Below are 18736 nucleotides of genomic sequence, written 5' to 3' on the forward strand. Positions count from 1 at the left end.
CTCCTATCATGAACATGCGATATCGTTCTCGCTGTTCCTCTGACGGACCTTGGTAATTTTGAGTTTTGGGGTCGGAATTTTCGGGTTTCAGATCCGTGGGTGACATGATCCCTATGCCGTGCGAGAGATCGAATCTTATAGAAATCGTATTCGCTTTTAAGGGTTTAATCAGCAAGCTCTATGTATTCTTCTTATTGGCAAATCTACCAGAGGCATATTTATATATTCAAATTTGACCTTTTTCTTGCAACGCAAGACTTTTACGAAAGAGAGAAAATGAAATATAGAGAGAGAAGAGGAAGTTGAATATACACTAGAAGCGCAGAGAAAAGGTAAATATCCAAAAAAAGACAAAAGAAGAAGATATCCATCAAGTTATATGTGTAGTCGAAAACTTGATTGTCAAATGTCAATCATTCTTTAATTAATTAATACGAGAGGGTGACATTAATTAAGGTTAGAGCCTTTTTAATACTATAATAATAATTTGGATTCTAAAACACCTGAATGAATATCTTAACCGAACTATTCAGAACCGAACGACAAACCAAATCAAATACCCGGAATTCCCACGCCTAATTAAGACCGAGCCGGAGAAACCGTCCCTAAATCGGAAGAAAACCGTGTCGTTTCTACCCCCAAGAAGATAACGGCGGCGATGGCGGATCTCTCACCACCGTTGACGACGAAAGAAGCCTTTGAGAAAGTTGATAACTTGAACCTCACTTGTCCTGTTGGATATGACTACGTCGATAACGAAGCTTACGGTTAAGTATTATCATCATAAATCAATTTCCTTTCTTTCTTCTAAGATTCTCTTTGTTTAGCAATTCCACTGTACATAACTTATTGAATTCCTGGATATATCAATGTATGAGTTTCTTGATCAGTGTGGAAATAGATGAGTCTGGCTTCATTGCATGTATTAGAGATTCATCTGTTTTTTGTTTGTATTGGCCAACTAGTTCGAGCTATAGGGGACTCTGTTTGTATTGGCCAATTAGTTCGAGCACTTAGGGTACTCTGTTTTGTTTCTTTTCCATTAATCGTTTTTAACTTTAGGGTACTCTGTTTTGTTTCTTCTAATTGTTTTCCATGAATCGTTTAAAGATCGTCTTACATACAGTAGAAACTATCGAGTATGATTTATATTGATCCCGATTTAATTCAAAGTCTGTATGTTTTTCTTGGTAGTCAAAAGTCATTCATCAACTTTTGTAACCCGTTTATTTATGTGCAGACTTGTTGAACCCTCATTATTTCAAGGGTTTATATTTAGAATACTATCCCACCTTTTTTAATGAAAAACTTCATATCAGGTGATTATGTTTATGTTTATAGTCATATTTGCACACAATTTTTGTCCTTCTCTTTGGGTTAAACCCATTTATTCTTGTGTCAAACAGTTCAACGATGGGGACAAAACATTATCAGCTTTGTGCCTCCTACTTAAACCCAAAGGTTTTATTTGGAAAAAAAAAAAAAGTGTTATTGGATTATTTAATAAAAATTACCTTTTTGTTCCTTTGTGGAAATCAAAAGATAAATGTTTTGTTGCAGCTGGTGTTTATGGGTAAAGTTAATTCTCATGGTAGACTAAGTGCGAGAGTGAAAGCCGTTATAACTGATAAGTTGATTGTGCATGCACATAGTGAAGTAAGTTTTGCAACTAGAGATAATGCCATTATTCTATGCTGTATCTTTCTCTTGACAAAATGTATTTTCTTACGTTCTTTTCCAGCTGAGAAAGGCACTAGTCAACTTTGAATACCTGGTGAGGAAATTATCTCTATAAGAAGATTTGCTATCTTTGTGATGAACGTTTTGATTAATAGTTTCTTTAATTTTTTTTTTTTTTCTCACATTTCTGTAGGCTCTAAACTACAGAGCTCAATTTCAACTCGGGAGCAATAGCATAATTGGAGCAACATATATCCAAGTAGATTTGATGTGTTCTAAGCTTTTTAATACATCAATAACAATTAGCTCACAGATACAAAAGAAAAAGAATCGACTCTTTGCATCACATTTTACTATAAAAGTTGTTTTTTTTTTTGTTGATAGTAATTTTCTGTACAGCGTGTGACACCTCGTTTATCTTTGGGAGGTGAGTTCTTCTGGGCCACTATGGCTCAAGAGTCGGGTGTAGGTTATGCTGCAAGATACGAGACCAATAAGATGGTAATGCTTCTTCTCAGTCACTTTATTAGATAGCTCACAAACTCGATTCATAGGAAATTCGGATCATATTTTATATTGGTGAATGCTTTTATTTTTTATTTACCAATCATATTGAGAACTTTTCTCTATTAACAGGTCGCCTCTGCGAAAGTTATTAGCACTGGTAGTGTAATTATGACATATGTTCAAAAGATTTCAAAGAAGGTAATGCGCTTATCTCATGTAATTTTATCTTTAAACTCGCTAGATATGAAATAATAATCATGACCCTTGTATCTTTTTGCTCATTATCAGGTTTCACTCGCCACTGATTTTGTGTACAACTGCTTTTCAAGAGATGTTAAAGCTAAAGTTGGATATGAGTGCGACATTTCTAGATTGGTAATATTGGTATTTTTAGATTATAATGGAATTGAAAACTAAGTCTTTATAAATCCGTTTTAATTGTAATAATTTGAGCTTTTGTTTCAGTCTAGGGTCCAGGGAATGATTGATTCTAACGGTGTTGCATATGCACTTCTTAAAAAGGAAATGAAAATGGGACTCGCTAGTCTTCTATCTGCATGTTTGGATCATATGAAAAAGGATTACAAGCTTGGTTTGAGCTTAACATATCATTAAGAACTGCAGAAAAGTTGCCTTCAGTAAGGACGAAAACTACATGATATGAATGTGTAAATGACTGAAGAAAATACTTAACTACTAGAAACACTTTTTTTTTTTTTGTGGGAGCATTTTTGGTTAGATTCAGATATTGAGTGAGTGGGTTTGTGACTGGGTGCAATTGCATTGTCAAGTGAGTTTGCAAATTTTTAGCCTGCTTTTAACTATTTTCATCTTTCTCTATTTGAGCAAGACATGATTGTAGCTTTCATCTCTTCTTTGCTCAATGATGCCTCAACAATAAGCTGCAACTAACAAGCAATCCAAAAAAGACTGAATCATCCAAGATTCATAAAACAGACGTTATGAAGAAGACGGTCGATAAACTTTACCTCTACCGAACAGTGGTTGGGACTAGAAAAGATGCACCACCATATGTTAGGATTCTTTAGTCTCTCCCATTTCCCACTCCATCCTACCGGACCATCGTGGATATCTCTATGGTTGTTGGTTTTTGTTTTAGGCTTTTGATGTTGTTCGTTAGTTCTTTCTCCAATTTTAGGTGTACTTTGCCTCAGACAACAACTGATTTCTATAAAGTTATATTAATCACAAATATTATTTTGTGTCTTGTCAATAACATGCATGATGCATTATAATCGATTTAAACTACAAATCATAGTTAAAATCACAAAATAATTATACTACATGTCACGATTAAGTACACAATAATTTCTACCTTTTTAATAATATTGTTGACATATTTAAATTTTTTTTAATAAATTTTCTTTTAAGTTTTATAAACATATTTATTGTAAGATGTTTCAACGTCAATATGGGTCTCGTCACCGCAGTCTCATATTTCATATGTTTAGTCAACGTATAGTTCATATTTAAAATGGATTACTATGAAATTGATGTTTAAAATTATCACAATTTGGAAGTTGGCGAATTAAATTATTATTTTTTTCTTAAAACAATGTCGTTTTAACATATTAACAACATGTCTATTTTGGCATGATCAATGCAGCCTGATGTTTCATATGTTTGGTCAACGTTTAGTTCATGTTTAAAATGGTCTACATAAAATTGATGTTTAAAATAATCATTGTTTGAAAGTTGGGGAATTAAATGATATTTTTTCCAAAATAAAATCCACATACGATGATTTGCTCTGATCCTCTGTTTTCTGTAGAGGGAAGTGCAGGTGGATTGATGCAGTTGGGCCTAACTCCAAATGGGGCATGTGTTGTGAATTTCTTGTGGTTTGAGAGATTTTTTTTGCTTTAAAGGTTTGTCATGCGGTAATTAAATAAGCACGACTACGTTTAGAACCGGTTTAATGTGCCGGTTCAGATCAAACTGGATTAATTATATATGCTGACATACTGTACCATTTTAAAAGAAAACCTATATCTTAACATTTGCTAATTCGAACCCCAAAATATTCATCACTAAAAAGAAAAAGCTTATATTTAGTGCTTTGTTTATGTAACAATGATTTCGTTATTTTTTATGCAAAACTATATACGTAGGCCAGTGAAAAACGACCAAGCTTGTAATCCTTGTTAAGCATGATTAACGGTTGGACTCCATTAGGGAGTCCAAACCATATTTATAATTGTAAAAAATGCAAATTTTGAAATTTAGACATTTAGTTGGTTTTTCATTTTTTTCGCTCTCCAATGGTAGATCCAAAATTAAGGATCCAAAATTTTAAATAACATTGTGTGCATGAAATCTCAATAAATATCAACAACACAGTTGATAAATTTCAAGGTGTTGGCACTCTCAACACTAAGTTCAAATCTCCACAAAGATACTTTTACTCCATTTTTCTCCCTTTAGCCATAAATATTTTTTTTGGTCTTATATTTATTAATTTTTCTTTTAAAAATCACAGCAATTAATATATCATTTTTAAATTGCTTATAAAAATGATTTTCTTGTGGGTTTATATAATATTATAATAAAATTAGTTATATAATATTGTTTTTAAAATATTTTTGACTCCACTAAAATTTAGTTTGAGTCCGCTAACCCAACACTAGCTGTTTATCTCTTAACATCTCTTGAAACGCAATTGTACACAAAATCAGTGGCGAGTGAAACCTTATTATGAATAAAAAGATACATGTGTCATGATTATTATATTATCTCTACCAAGTTTAACGATAAAATTAAATGAGAAAAGCGCATTACCTTATTTAAAATCTTTTGAACATAGGTCATAATTAGTACATCACCATTGCATTGTATTAGAGACTTACATGTCTTATGTTTGTACTTGCCAATTAGGTCGAGCACTTTAGGGTATTCTATATCATTTCTAATTGTTTTTCATGAATCATTTAAAGGTGGTCTTACATGCAGTAAAAACTATCTAGTATGATTTAAATTTGATCTGGATTTGATTCAAAGTCTCTCTGTCTTGGGAGTCAAAAGTCATTCGTCAACTTCTTGTAACCAATTTTATTGGTGTGCTTAAGTTAAGCGCAGTGGTGATGTACTTATGACCTATGTTCAAAAGATTTCAAAGAAGGTATTGCACTTTTCTCAATATGATAACAGTAAAAGCATTCACCAATAGAAAACATGATCCAAATGTGATTATTATAAAATAACCTAAAAGATATCTTTAGATTATTGTTTATCGATTAAAACCTGTACAAAATGTGTTTTGGATCTTCTGACACTCGAACTTCCATAAAATGAAAATAATAACATTACTAAGAAATAAACAAAGAAAACTTAGTGGTTAATAATAAGAAAACCTTAAAACGAAGATTGAGATGCGTCCAAAACGATTTTTAGAAACGAAAATGAATAAATAGTTTATAAAAAATAGAACAAAAACCAATTTCAATGTTTTTCACCGGTTTGGTTTCCAAGGATATTTTCGTTTTTCACTGCCATATGTAGTTAATTTGTAATAAAATTTACGATTACAAAAAATAAACTCATGTTCAAAACGGACATAAACTTGCAATCTTCCTTTCACTACACTACTTCTACCTTCCAAAGGAAAATTCTTGGGTTCAATCTTAGGTTGAATCATTTTATTCACATCTTTCTTTTCTAACCAATAAGAATCTGCCACTGAATAAAAAAAAAATTCATTTAATTGTAAAATCTAATTTGTTACCAAATCAAAGTTATATATTGATTTAGGTTTATCAAGGAGGGTTGAGATTTAGATTTTATAATTAAACGAGGTTAAATATGAGTTTGAGTTTATAAAAAAAGATTAGGGTTTAGATTTTATATAACTAAACGAGCTTAAATATCGGTTTAGGTTTATAAACGGGTTTATATTTTACAATTTAACGAAGTTAAATATCGGTTTGAGTTTATAAAGAAGAATTAGAGTTTAAATTTTTATAATTAAATAATAAATAATAATTAAGTGACATATTTTGATTGGTTAGAATAAGAGGGGGTGAACAAAAAAAATCCACCATATGGGTGAACCAATCATTGTTCCTTGTGAAAGCGAAATCAATGTTCCATAAACAAACCACTAAATGTAAGCTTTTTCCTTTTTGTGATGAAATATTTTGGGGTTCAAATAGCAAATGTTAAGAATTAGGTTCTTTTTAAAAAAATGGTAAATATAATCAATCTGGTTTAATCTGTACCGGCGCCCCAAAGTATTAAAGAGTCCATCGATTTATTTGTACAAGTCAGTAGTCACTGATGCTGAGATGGGATTCAAGAAGACTGGGACTGATTCTTCTCTCTCGTATCCATGATAGGAGGCTGGAGTCTTGAAAGAGCCGAACCTTTTCCTCTGGAACAGTTTGCTCTTGATGTAGAAATTTGACGTGAAGAGTCCGTTTGGTGTTATAGAGCTCTGTGAGTTTCTCTATGATCACCCCTAGAGGTAGGCAGGTAGCTGCATATGTCCTACTGGATTGGGAACCTTGTCTGTAGGAAGTTGCCCTGGAAGGTGGGAATTGATTGTTTCTGATCCAATCCCTCATGTCCTTTGCTGAGACCCTACTCCCCCTACCTCCCCTGTCATTAGGTCTAGAGGGGGCTTCTTGCTCAAACAAGGAACGGGAGCGCTTCCTGTCTCCCTGATGACGCTTATTCTCATCAAGACGGGTGAGAGTTAGTAGCTGGTTAACCCCAAGGGGTCTCGAAGATGAGAGATGCGGGCAGTGTTTTTTCTCATGAGCAAGCGAGAAGCAGTGTTTCTCCCACTTTTCATAGACAGAATCCACCACAGTGATTTCATCTTAGGGGAGGCTGATTTCCATACTCATCTCAAGAGGTCTTAGACCATTGATGTCCACTCTGACCCTAGCTTGGTCCACATCTTTCCCTGATGCTCTTGTCAGTTCCATGATGAACCGGAATGCCAATAATTTCAACCCAGAAAGTTATGACTATTACGTTGGTCCCTCTTCAAAGCCAAGAGATGTGTTATGTGTAACACACAAGAACAAGTAACCAAAGAGATAAACTCTATTTTTGTCAATTTTCAAGTCTCCTTCATCATGATGACATTGATGTCTTTAAATACACAAAGGAAGCAAAGTGGATCGATCACTAATCCTAGAAACAAGGAACATAATTAACAAGTGGGAAAATGGAAACGTGGAGATTGATCTCCCTAAATTAAGGGATACACTAAGGATTTGTTTCTTCTTTGCTCCTTGACCAAGTCTTCCTTGGTTTAATCCTGGTCATGATCTTATCAATGACTGACGGGAAGTCGGGAGCGACAATGGGTTCCCACTTTTGAAGGATGAGCATCCACTGTTTGAAGTGGTATGGACCCTTCCTTAACACCGAAACAGGAAAGTTTCCCTCCCTAAGTCTCTGCAAGTGACCCTCCCTTCAAGGTTCCAGAACTGAGGGAGAAAGTCGATGATTGCTCTGGCTTTTTGCACATAAGGGTTTGTGGCTCTTCCAATCAGAGTTAGACGGTTTGCCTCGATTATTGCAGAGTTATCCTCTGCAGGGATCTTGACCGGGGAGCGTCGGGAGAACTTGTGTGGCACAGCAGGCCACTTTCCTTTTTCGAAGCAAGAGTAAAGGTGAGACATACTGCTGAGGAGTGTGACGGCCGCTAAGTGAGAAAGATAACTGGAGCTCGGTAACGAGAAGCAGAGGTGCTTCAGTGAAAAACCCAAGGACGGTGGGAAAATCCTCAGTGACGAGGTAAGAGTAGAGAAAATAGCTCTAAAATGCCTACACAACGCAGGAGCAAGGTCAGCGAGAGACCCTAAGACCGAACTGGACTGTTTACTGCCAAGGAAAGAACAGAGGGAACGTTCTGAAAACTCCTCAACAGGTAAAGCTGGGGAAGGATTTAGTTAGCTTTCCTCATGTTGGTAGTGCTAGAGGGCCTGGAGAGACCGGGAGCTGGTGGAAAATCGCTGGAAAAAGAGAAATTTAAAATTCTGGACTCCCCGTCGTTGTGAAGAGGCAGATGCGGTGAGGCAACGGCGGAAGAAAAGTAGGTGAGAAGCTTCGAAATTCGTGCCTGGGAGAAAGTTCAAACCTCGTACGGAATCTAGATTTTTTCACTGCTCTTGTTTTAACGGAGCTTCATTTTTTGTAACGTTTTTGTTTCCTTAGTTATCTTATATTCACATTTTGATATTTTTTTAGTCATCCGCCAATATCTTCCTTAGTCTAATGTTAGTAAATTCATGTTACTTCAACACTACTGAGATTGTGATTTTGGATAAAACTTGGATTGATTTACGATAACCTCTGGAAAAGTACGGTGTTCTGATTTATTAAGTGACAGGAAATGGTGCTGGTGTTTGTATAATGAGCAATGCATGGAAAGATGAACAAGCACCTTCATTGATCAGTTTCATATCCGCGTTTCACCGCAAACTCTTTCCGCCTAAACTTTGTCTCAATCCTCCCTGTTTTGTTCCTTCTTTCTCTGTTTAGAATCTTTCAGGGAATTGGATATCTAAAAATTAGCTTAAAGAATTCACTTTTTTTTTTTTATGTGATAGGATCTGATCTTTAATTGTGGAGGTGTTTCTATTGCTTCTGTTTTTGTCACAAAATGGGATTGTTCCAATGTTGCTTCCATCTTCAACAGGTCTATATAATATACGTTCAAGCTCTCTCTATTACAGTCTCCTATATGTCTTTTGTCTTCTGATTTCTTTTGACTTAACCTTTGTAGAGTAAAGAGGCTGAAAGGGCAATTTGCGCAACTTTATGTTGTTGCCACACTTTCAACTAAAGAACAGAGTGATTCATTCATGCGATCTTACTTCCAGTGAGTGGTCTTCTACACATCTTTTTCCACTTTGCACCATTTTGCTTATCTGTCTTGCCGTAAATGAAGCTCGATAAGTCTTTTTGTAGATATGAGATGGAGTTTGGGAAACCTGCATTTGTACAAGTCACTGATGCTGAGATGGGATTCGAGAAGATTGTTAAGATTGCTCACTCTCGTGGGGGTAAGACTCATTTGTTTAGTATTAGTGAGGATACTCTATGGTTTTTTGTTTTGAGTGATTGACTGATTAGATTGAAACTTGAGCTTCAGTGTTGCAAGCAACAGAAGGTGGCGTCTAAGCTCAAGGTTGAGGTAGGTTCTCAAAGATCATTTCTTATAATGATCTGTTTCGATACTTGTTTTTGGCAATCTCTAAAGCTTCTTTTTTTTTTGTTCTTTCATGTGAAGAGAAAGCGAATTGTGCAGGATACAGACATTTTCATAAGATTTGTCACATCTATACCCAACATTAACAAACATGATGCAAACACGGTAATGTTTTACTTTTGATACATTTGAAATACAATTCCAACTTCGAACTTTAAACCTGATTGCGATTCATGCCTCTGCACCACGAATCCTGCTTGCTTACTTATGTTCTCATTGGTTACAGCTGTGCCAGGCTATTGGTTCAATCGAAGCAATCGCTAAAGCATCCAAAGAAGACATTTTAGCAATTAGCAAACACAGATCTCTCTTCTGAAAAGGCTGAGACACTCACCAGGTTCTTCCAAGATCCTGAGTTCTACCTCAGTCCCAAATTCAACTGATGACTGCACAAACTGTTGTAAGATCACAAGTCTTTGGCTGCATATAAACTCCGTAACAAAGATTTACCCATCTTATTCTTGGCCGTAACAGTTTCCAAGACTTTTCGTAGTCCTTTGCTATTGGCTACAATACATACATCTATAGGAGGAGCCAGTACCAGGTAAGTAAAATGTCTCATTTCTTTACCTGTGCTAGCTCTGTCCGAATATCAGTACTTTTCTTACATTCCTTTCTTAAAGTATTTAGATGGTGTTTAGTATCTGAACTTAATCAATAAAGATCGGTACCAATTTTTTTTGATGTTTGCAGTAATTAATTACTCGAAGTACCACCAAACTGAATCATGAAAACGTTTGGTAGATTGATTGATAAGTTTGATAGTTAAGCACAATAAATGACCGCACTTGTTTTCTTTTTGTTGATGTTTAGGATTTTGGGTTTCTTTGATCTTAAGCAAAAACGACAAGCTAACAAAACCCATGGCCATGTGGAATGGCTTTGCATTTAGAAATCTTAGGTTGGGTTTTTTGAAATTCGAGGAATTTACCATTTCTATGTCCAAATTGATGCAAAATACGTGTTATGGAATTTATTTCAAAATTGGTCTATATAATGATATATTTTGTTAGAAAAGAAACCATACTAAAAATATAGTCCTTCTAAAAAATAGTACGTTTTATTTTGCCAACTTTAACACCAAAACATTTCAACTGTACCCAAATCGGATACCAAAATAAAGTTGATACCAGTCATCAATTTGATCATTATATAAACGTTATCGGTAGATCTCTGCTGTCTCTGTCACACTCCTATGTATAGGATAAACATAAATATTGATTGGACAACGTTACTATCCAATTTTTAGCGTGTTATCAATCAGTAGACAATAGGCTTAGCGAAGGACAGTATGATTATCTAAGCCTATAGAAAATGATCCTAAATTACTAAATTACCTCCCTGTTTTCATAATCCTATTTACAAAAATAGGTGAAAAATGTCATTGCAACAAAAGAAGAAAGACTTATCTTTTATTATTTCCTATTTAATTAACTAAAATCCGCCGAGAAAAGATCACCATCAATGCGTAACTGAAAATCGAGGAATCAAAGCTATCATACGCTTATACACGGATCATCATCATCGTTGTCAGGATCATCACTGCCCTTTTTATAGAAACCAACAAAAACATCATAGAGCCCACTCTTTTTTTCTATTTTTCGCTTTGCGTGCCTTCTTATCAACTTGTAAACAAAGCTACAAATATATCAATAAATAAGGACCCAACTCTTCTTCTTTCTATCAATCTTCTTCATTTCTTCTGTTGGTGGTGATCAATCTAGTTTAAAAGAATCGATTTTTATAAGCCATCTCAACTCAAAGTATATAATAATCAGCTTATTAAACAAGAAAAACACATATTTAATTTTGTCATTAAGAAGAAATACGAATTTTACTTCAAACAGGATTAATATATAAATAAAAAGCTAGCAACCGTGAAACAAAGAATCAAAAAGGCGAAAAGAAAGAAAAAAAAAGCAAAAAGAGAGAGAGAGAGAAGAAGAAGTGAGACTTGTGTTCTTACGGTGTTTATAGCTTCTTTGTTTTGTCTTTTAGGTTCTTGCCTTTTTCCAATCAATCAGACCAATCCCTCCTTCACTTTTAGCATCTTCTTCTTCTTTCATCTTATTCTCTTTCCTTGTCTTTATATATCTGGGAATTTTCTTCAATCGATTCCTCTTTGTTGTAATCACAAATAGAGAGAGAGAGATATGTATAATCAGTTGGCGATATCTTCTTCTTCATCATCATCTTCTTCTTCTTCGTACTATGAATCTTTGAAGATTTTGGAAGCTGATGTTCAACACGCTAATTCTTTGTAAGTCCTTTTTTCTGGGTTTCTCATAAAGTTTAAGACTTTAGTTTGAAATTGTTTGATTTGTTGAGCTATAAGAGTATAGTTGGTGACAAAATTGAAAACCCAGCTGAGAATTTTAGGTCTTCTCAACAAATTTGGGTTATTTTAGGAAACTCCGATGGACTTTTTAGTTTAGTTTTAGAAAGCTTTCACAAAATGGAAAAATCTGGAAAGTTGTTGTTGGTTTTGATATTGCAAATTTAGAAGCTTTTTTTTGGCTCAAGGTTTCAAGTTTGTTATTGCACATGTTCTGTTCGATGAATTGTGTATGAGAACTTTGAGCTGTATATCTTTTCAGGGAAGAAGCAATTCCAATGGGGAAGAACAATGTGCGGCTTCAGATGAAGTTGGCTTTGGTTAATAAGCTAACTTTTGAAACACAGAAATTTATTCTCTTTTCCGAATTCGTATGACAAACAAGGATCACAATAAAACTTGAAAACGTTAGCCTAACCTATATAGACTTTCTTTTACAATCTTATCTTTGGGATTGAATTTGTAAGGAGATAATATATAAGATTTGATGTTGATTGATTGCAGGGTTATCTAAGAAACAAAGGGGACATTGAGAAACTCTTCTCCAAGCAGATGTGTGTTATAGATTCTTACCTTTTAAGTTTGCAAATAATATCAGGTGAATTGTAGAGTTCATAGCTTCTGTGGATCTCTGACCCTTGGCTTGATTTCGTTTTCTTGTGAGGTAACAGATTTGATACTGCGATTCATTTTGCGGGTCTTAAAGCTGTGGGTGAGAGTGTTGGCAACCCTCGCCGCTACTTTGACAATAACTTGGTTGGAACAATCAATCTATATGAGACCATGGCAAAGTACAACTGCAAAATGGTTAGATAGGATTCTTAAACTTCAGAAATGTCTTACTTTTTTCTCTTATATTTCCTTGTTCAGTTTTACATTAGTGGGGATACAAATTGATGTGTTGTTGGAATATACAGATGGTGTTTTCATCATCTGCAACTGTTTATGGACAACCTGAAAAGATTCCATGCATGGAAGACTTTGAATTAAAGGCTATGAATCCTTTTGGTCGTACTAAGGTAAATTTTACTCTTGAGCACACATCTGAATTTCGAGTTCCTTTGGATCGATAATGTCTCTCTCGCTTTTCCTCCTTTATCCAAGTCTCTCAGACTCTAGAAACTCTTTGTTGTTGTAGATTTATAATCGTGAAAGTTGGCTCTATTGTGATTGATACCTTGAAAAAAGTATTGGTGAGGATCCAAAAGGCATCCCCAATAATCTCATGCCTTACATCCAACAAGTGGCCGTTGGACGTTTACTGGAACTCAATGTCTATGGACATGACTATCCCACCAAGGATGGTAGTGCGGTAAGAGACTACATACATGTGATGGATTTAGCAGATGGCCATATCGCTGCGCTCAGGAAGCTATTTGCTGATCCAAAGATTGGTAATTCTCTCAGACATTTAAACTGTTAGAAAGAGTTTAGTTTGATTTGATGGATTCTTCTCAGACCTGAGTTATTGTAATATCAGGTTGTACTGCTTACAATCTAGGCACTGGTCAAGGAACGTCTGTGTTAGAAATGGTTGCAGCTTTTGAAAAAGCTTCCGGCAAAGTAATAACGGAAAATGAATTCAGAAGGGTACATAGTTTGTAATGGTTGTTTAAAATGGTGAAACAAAAACAACATTTGCAGAAAATCCCGATCAAGCTTTGTCCGAGAAGGTCAGGAGATGCAACAGGAGTTTATGCTTCAACAGAGAAGGCTGAGAAAGAACTTGGCTGGAAGTAAGTTAACTCTTTCACCATTAACATGATTGGTTTAGGAGATAAATAATGTTATTAAACAATTTGATTTGGTTTAAAGGGCAAAATATGGAGTGGATGAGATGTGCAGAGATCAGTGGAATTGGGCAAACAACAATCCATGGGGTTACCAGAAGAAGCTTTGAATTTACTTCCTTTTTTGGATTTACCATTTCTAATTACTCAAATCTATTGTGCTTTATATTCCACATGTATCGAACTGGTCTCTTACCGTGACATCTTCATTGGCCTTTAATGCTTGAGCAATGGCGAATGCCCCATCATCCTGCATATGATAAGACTGAGCTGCTTACAAGTCTTAAAAGAAGTCACTGTAATTGATAAACAAATTAGCTTTCTTTTACCCGTATTTCAATGAATCCTAGATCCACAGATGTCAGAGCTTCATTAACTACTTTCAAGCTCCGAGCTAAGCAGGAAGCTCCCTGAAAATAGCAATCATTCATTGATGAAAAAGCATATTTGGTAGAAATATCATAAGTACATATATAAAACAAGCTGAATATTGATAAAATCTGTCTGCAGAAACCTCATCTCTAAGTCCATTTGCCCGCAAGTCCAAAACCGAGATTGTGTTGTTATATCTCAACATGTCTGCAATATGTTCAGCACCCTTAGCAGCTATCTGCAGGACATAGGATCGAAAATCAAACAATGATAAAACGAAATAAGCAATTGTTAAAAAATATATATTTTATGGATAAAGAGTTATGGACAGGCTTTACCTGGCACCAACCAAGTTTGAGCATCTTTACATTTCCATGGAACTTGAGAATTTCAGATAATGCTCTTTAGCTCCGTCTGGTCCTATGGGATTATAACCAACCTCTAACTGAGGAAATATTAAGAGTGGTAGTGTCATTATCGTCCAAGTTATAAGTAAAAAAGAACAAAGATGAGAAAGATTTTTGGCGCTGACCGTTGTAATAATTGCATTATCTTTCAGAGCTTGAGCTATAGCATTGACTCCCTCCGCATGGATGTTATTTCCACCCTATTTTACAAAAACGCGTTAGCAGAACAAATAGCTCGATTTGGACGCAAGGTAAAACTTAGGGAGACTGGAGAAGATGGTGACTTCTCACCAGGTCAATGGTTGCAATCGAACGGTTTTGCTTCAGAGCATCTGCAATCTTTTCCGCTCCCTGAAACCATTATAAATCGTTAAGATAGACAACAGAGCAAAAAGAGACAATATCAGCATAACTTGTTTGCGGAGATGGGGTTGTTTCCGAGGTCTAGCAAAGCCAGTTTCCCTGCACACAAAAATGCATATCAGCATAACTACTGAATTCTACAGTAGAGGTAAGGAGGAGTTAATACAGACGTCTGAAGAGTGTTCTATTGAAAAACCTTTGTGAGAAGATAGACCAGCCATCAAAGCACGAGTTCCTTCGTCTCCAATAGAGTTTCCATGCAAATGAAGTTCCTGCGGGTAGAAAGGACAAGAGAACAGATCAACTGTTGATGACATTTACTCATTGTTTGTCTTTGATGACATCAGAAATCACCTTCAATGCATCATATAAGATAACACATCTAACTATGAAATGTTGAACATGATATCGCGAGCAATGACGACTAGCTAGCAATAAAAGTAACATAAAAGTAACATAAATGTTACATATAACACATCTAACTACTAGCTAGTATCGCGAGCAATGACGACTTAAATGTAAATAGGCTAGTAACATCCTTTATTTTATTTTTTTGGGCTAGTAACATCATGCTGTCTGTCTCTCTCAGTTTTTATACCATGTGTGTGTAAGTTATAAGCTTTATTGTTTTTCTTCCTTTAATTTAGAAAACGATAAGTGCTTTAAAATTGTGATAATCAAGAATGTATTTCCTGCATGATCTGAATCAACCAAAAGTCCGAGATAGATTCATTTACCTATATTGATAATTTGATATCCCCATAACAAGAATAAAAAGCATAAAAAATTTACTACCTAAATCATAGCTTATATAGAGAAGGACGATCCATAACATTATAAGTGAGAAATATATTGTCCACATATATCTTACAGATTTGTATTAATGTAATGGATCTTCTAATATACCTACTCTATAGTTTCTTCGCAGCCAAGAAGGCGTCAAACTCCTTAAAATAATATTCATCACGTTTTTCCTGTCCGCGAGAAAGGCCTCATAGTAATCAGAGTAAGCCTCCATACACTTGTACATGGTGTCAAGGGCTTCCTGTTGACTATGGAAAGTGACTATGGAAAGTGAGAGTGTTATTGTTCCTCGTATATTCTGCATCACGACGTTAGTAGCGAATTCGAGCAATGACGACTTGAATGTAAATAGGCTAGTAACATCATTTCTTTTTTGGGCTAGTAACATCATGCTGTCTCTCTCAGTTTTTATACCATGTGTGTGTAAGTTATAAGCATTATTGTTTTTCTTCCTTTCATTTACAAAAGGATAAGTGCATTAAAATTGTGATAATCAAGAATGTATTTCCTGCAGGATCTGAATCAACCAAAAGTCCGAGATAGATTCATTTACCTATAACATGAATATAAAAAAGCACATTACCTAAATCATAGCTTATATAGAGAAAGGTCGATCCATTACATTATAAGTGAGAAATATATTGTGAACATATATTTAGAGATTTGTATTAATGTTATGGATCTTCTAATATACCTTCTCTATAGCTTCCTCGCAGCCAAAAAGGCGTCAAACTCCTTAAAATAATATTCATCACGTTTTTTCCTTTCCGAGAGAAAGGCCTCATAGTAATCAGAGTGAGTCTCCATACACTTGTACACGGTGTCAAGGGCTTCCTGTTGACTATGGAAAGAGAGAGTGTTACTGTTCCTCGTATATTCTGCATCACGACGTTTAAAAGACCTTAATGGTTCTTTGCAAGGACCTCTCACGAACTCTGACGCCTGCTTAGCCCTTTCCTTTGGTTCTTTAGAGGGGTAGACGGGAATACGGTTCCTCTCCTCGAGTTCGTCAACTTTTTTCCACATCGCAGAAATCGGCTGATAGTAGTCAATGTGAACCTCCATACACTTTTTCAGCTTCAACCATTTTTCAGTACACTCAATTGTGTTCCCCTCGCAATCTTCATAAGCCGTAAATGATTCTTTGCAACCACCTCCTATCATGAACATGCGATATCGTTCTAGCTGTTCCTCTGACGGGCCTTGGTAATTTTGAGATTTGGGATCGAAATTTTCGTGTTTCAGATCCATGGGTGACATGGTCCTTATGCTGCCGTGCTGAGAGATCGGATCTTATGGAAATCGTATTCGCTTTTAAGTGTTTTACTCAACAAGCTATGTGTATTCTTCTTATTGGCAAGCCAACCAAAGAGGCATATTTATATATTCAAGGGCTTTGACCTTTTTCTTGCGACGCAAGGCTTTTACGAAAGAGAGAAAAGGAAAAATATATATATACAAGAGAAAGTTGAATATACACTAAAAGCGCAGAGAAAAGGTAAATATCCAAAAAAAAAACAAAAGAAGAAGATATCCACCAAATTATATGTGTAGTCGAAAACTTGATTGTCAAGCATTCTTTAATTAATACGAGAGGGTGACATTAATTAAGGTTAAAGCATTTTTAATACTATTAAGGCAAGGACTTTCATCAACCAGTCAAACTTTAAACGAGCTACTTATTTTCTTAAAGGGTATATCATATAAAACTCAATACTATAAAAGAATCATGATCATATAAGTAAGTAAAGTAACAACAACACTTAATACGTGAAAGACTTGAAATTTGCAAAAGAACGTGAAAGAAGGGAAGCTAAGCCGTCAGTGGGAAACCTTTCACAGCTAACAAGAACCAAAGACTTGAAATTTGCAAAAGAACGTGAAAGAAGCTCCAAGCTTTCATCTGTTACCACCATCCGCTTCAACCTCAGCTCCTCAAGTCCCACACGGCTCCTAGCCAAAGCATCAATCCAAGGAAGCACGAAACCTCCCCATTCATGAGGAACCAAGTTGAAATCAGCGAAATGAGGCTTCCCTTTAAGAGTTAAGGATTTGAGACATGGAAACCTCCCGATTAATCTCTCTGGATTGATGGCGTAGCAGTTTCCGATGAACACGTTCTTCCTACTAAACCTCTCGATCTTGTGCCATGATTTGCAGACCAGAGAGATCGAGTTCCTGTCTTTGTGAGAAGCTACGAAGTCAAACACGTGCTCTATGACCTCGTCTGGGAAATAATTCATCTTCCTCTATCGATTGCTGAACAGAGGAATTGACTTCAAGCTCAGCTCAGTGAAGCTTCACAAAATAGTTCCGGTGAACCTGAAGAATCTGCAAGATAGCCAGATTCAAATTACACAAAACAAATTTTGAAAATCTCGAGCTCGAAAAAAGAAAGAAATGAATTCAACAGATCCTGAAACTTTATAAACTAAACACAGAGATTAAGATTCAGATCTACATGAAAACAAATGAGCTAGATCTACGAGGAATGAGTTTGAAGACCTCGAAGCTTATGAAGCTACTAAAGATCGTCGTCTGAACCAAACTCGCTGATGATTCGATTGAAGAAGAAGAAGAATTGGAAAAACTCAACGAGTAAAACGTTGGAAAATAATGAATCTGGAGTTAGCTTCAAGTCCAATGATGATGAGATGATCAAAGATTTGGATGTGTGAGAGAGAGAGAGAGAGAGAGAGAGAGAGAGAGAGAGAGAGAGAGAGAGAGAGAGAGAGAGAGAGAGAGAGATCACGTAAGCAAAAAACCAGAAACTCTCTAACAATTTAACCAGAGGGAGAAGCTGCTAACCTAGCTGACCAAAAACTAACCATGGTTAAGTTTAATCTTGGTCATGTGGGATGATCCAACGGTGGAGATTGGTTCAATGGATAACCACAAAAGGAATCTTGACCGTTGAAGAGTGGTATGGTTATGGCTCACCACTGGTTCGCCAAAGAGAATGGGTGAAGTGATGCATTAGTGTCAGAGCAAGGGACATATAAATTGCCCTTGTCCTTTGATGTTATTACCAATTTGCCACGTAAAAAGCTTCCTGGCCAATAGGAAAATAATATGTTCCATACTGTTGATTTAATCGTTTTTTGATTATGTATTAATCTTTCACGGTTGTTAGAAAGTGCAACAATGTTAAAAAAGTATTCGTGAAAATGATTTTTGATGGGGAATATTGCAAAATCTACCACATTTTAACAACTGGCATTCAAAATCTACCACA

General features: G+C 35.6%; 5 protein-coding genes and 1 pseudogene across 7 annotated transcripts; 4 read left to right on the top strand and 2 right to left on the bottom strand.

The window, feature by feature from the left end:
* Nucleotides 1–606: 606 nt before the first annotated feature.
* LOC9328766 (mitochondrial import receptor subunit TOM40-1) lies at nucleotides 607–3068 on the top strand. Of its 2 annotated transcripts, XM_021013869.1 has the most exons (9): nucleotides 607–767; nucleotides 1241–1461; nucleotides 1561–1656; nucleotides 1742–1774; nucleotides 1874–1939; nucleotides 2080–2181; nucleotides 2317–2385; nucleotides 2476–2562; nucleotides 2653–3068. In XM_021013869.1, the coding sequence occupies exons 2-9, from the start codon at nucleotides 1414–1416 to the stop codon at nucleotides 2800–2802; spliced, it is 651 nt and encodes a 216-aa protein (XP_020869528.1). In that variant the 5' UTR covers nucleotides 607–767; nucleotides 1241–1413; the 3' UTR covers nucleotides 2803–3068. The 2 variants fall into 2 exon arrangements, with proteins under 2 accessions (XP_020869528.1, XP_020869529.1); XM_021013870.1 differs by having other exon boundaries at nucleotides 607–1461.
* A 4367-nt stretch (nucleotides 3069–7435) lies between these two features.
* LOC9326022 (protein PARTING DANCERS) lies at nucleotides 7436–10145 on the top strand. Its single transcript, XM_021013878.1, has 7 exons — nucleotides 7436–8255; nucleotides 8549–8857; nucleotides 8945–9040; nucleotides 9130–9224; nucleotides 9314–9355; nucleotides 9452–9535; nucleotides 9657–10145. Exons 3-7 carry the CDS (start codon nucleotides 8980–8982, stop codon nucleotides 9744–9746), a joined length of 372 nt encoding a protein of 123 aa, XP_020869537.1. The 5' UTR covers nucleotides 7436–8255; nucleotides 8549–8857; nucleotides 8945–8979; the 3' UTR covers nucleotides 9747–10145.
* Nucleotides 10146–11314: 1169 nt separating this feature from the next.
* LOC9326023 (bifunctional UDP-glucose 4-epimerase and UDP-xylose 4-epimerase 1) lies at nucleotides 11315–13786 on the top strand. The gene is made up of 8 exons (XM_021013875.1): nucleotides 11315–11690; nucleotides 12028–12085; nucleotides 12270–12319; nucleotides 12437–12572; nucleotides 12683–12784; nucleotides 12904–13159; nucleotides 13246–13501; nucleotides 13581–13786. Exons 1-6 carry the CDS (start codon nucleotides 11584–11586, stop codon nucleotides 12937–12939), a joined length of 489 nt encoding a protein of 162 aa, XP_020869534.1. The 5' UTR covers nucleotides 11315–11583; the 3' UTR covers nucleotides 12940–13159; nucleotides 13246–13501; nucleotides 13581–13786.
* LOC110225047 (bifunctional UDP-glucose 4-epimerase and UDP-xylose 4-epimerase 1-like) lies at nucleotides 12991–13665 on the top strand. Its single transcript, XM_021013679.1, has 4 exons — nucleotides 12991–13159; nucleotides 13246–13355; nucleotides 13410–13501; nucleotides 13581–13665. The coding sequence occupies exons 1-4, from the start codon at nucleotides 12991–12993 to the stop codon at nucleotides 13663–13665; spliced, it is 456 nt and encodes a 151-aa protein (XP_020869338.1).
* Nucleotides 13719–15100, bottom strand: LOC9326024 (annotated as a pseudogene).
* A 2100-nt stretch (nucleotides 15101–17200) lies between these two features.
* LOC9328768 (protein AUXIN SIGNALING F-BOX 3) lies at nucleotides 17201–18215 on the bottom strand. 2 transcript variants are annotated; one of them, XM_021013876.1, is made up of 2 exons: nucleotides 18007–18215; nucleotides 17201–17832 (listed from the first exon to the last, which is right to left on the bottom strand). In XM_021013876.1, exon 2 carries the CDS (start codon nucleotides 17742–17744, stop codon nucleotides 17265–17267), a length of 480 nt encoding a protein of 159 aa, XP_020869535.1. In that variant the 5' UTR covers nucleotides 17745–17832; nucleotides 18007–18215; the 3' UTR covers nucleotides 17201–17264. The 2 variants fall into 2 exon arrangements, with proteins under 2 accessions (XP_020869535.1, XP_020869536.1); XM_021013877.1 differs by lacking the exon at nucleotides 18007–18215 and adding an exon at nucleotides 17963–17981.
* Between the last annotated feature and the right edge of the window lie 521 nt (nucleotides 18216–18736).

The sequence above is a fragment of the Arabidopsis lyrata genome (assembly GCF_000004255.2).
Source record: "Arabidopsis lyrata subsp. lyrata unplaced genomic scaffold ARALYscaffold_1, whole genome shotgun sequence".
Classification (NCBI taxonomy): Eukaryota; Viridiplantae; Streptophyta; class Magnoliopsida; order Brassicales; family Brassicaceae; genus Arabidopsis; species Arabidopsis lyrata.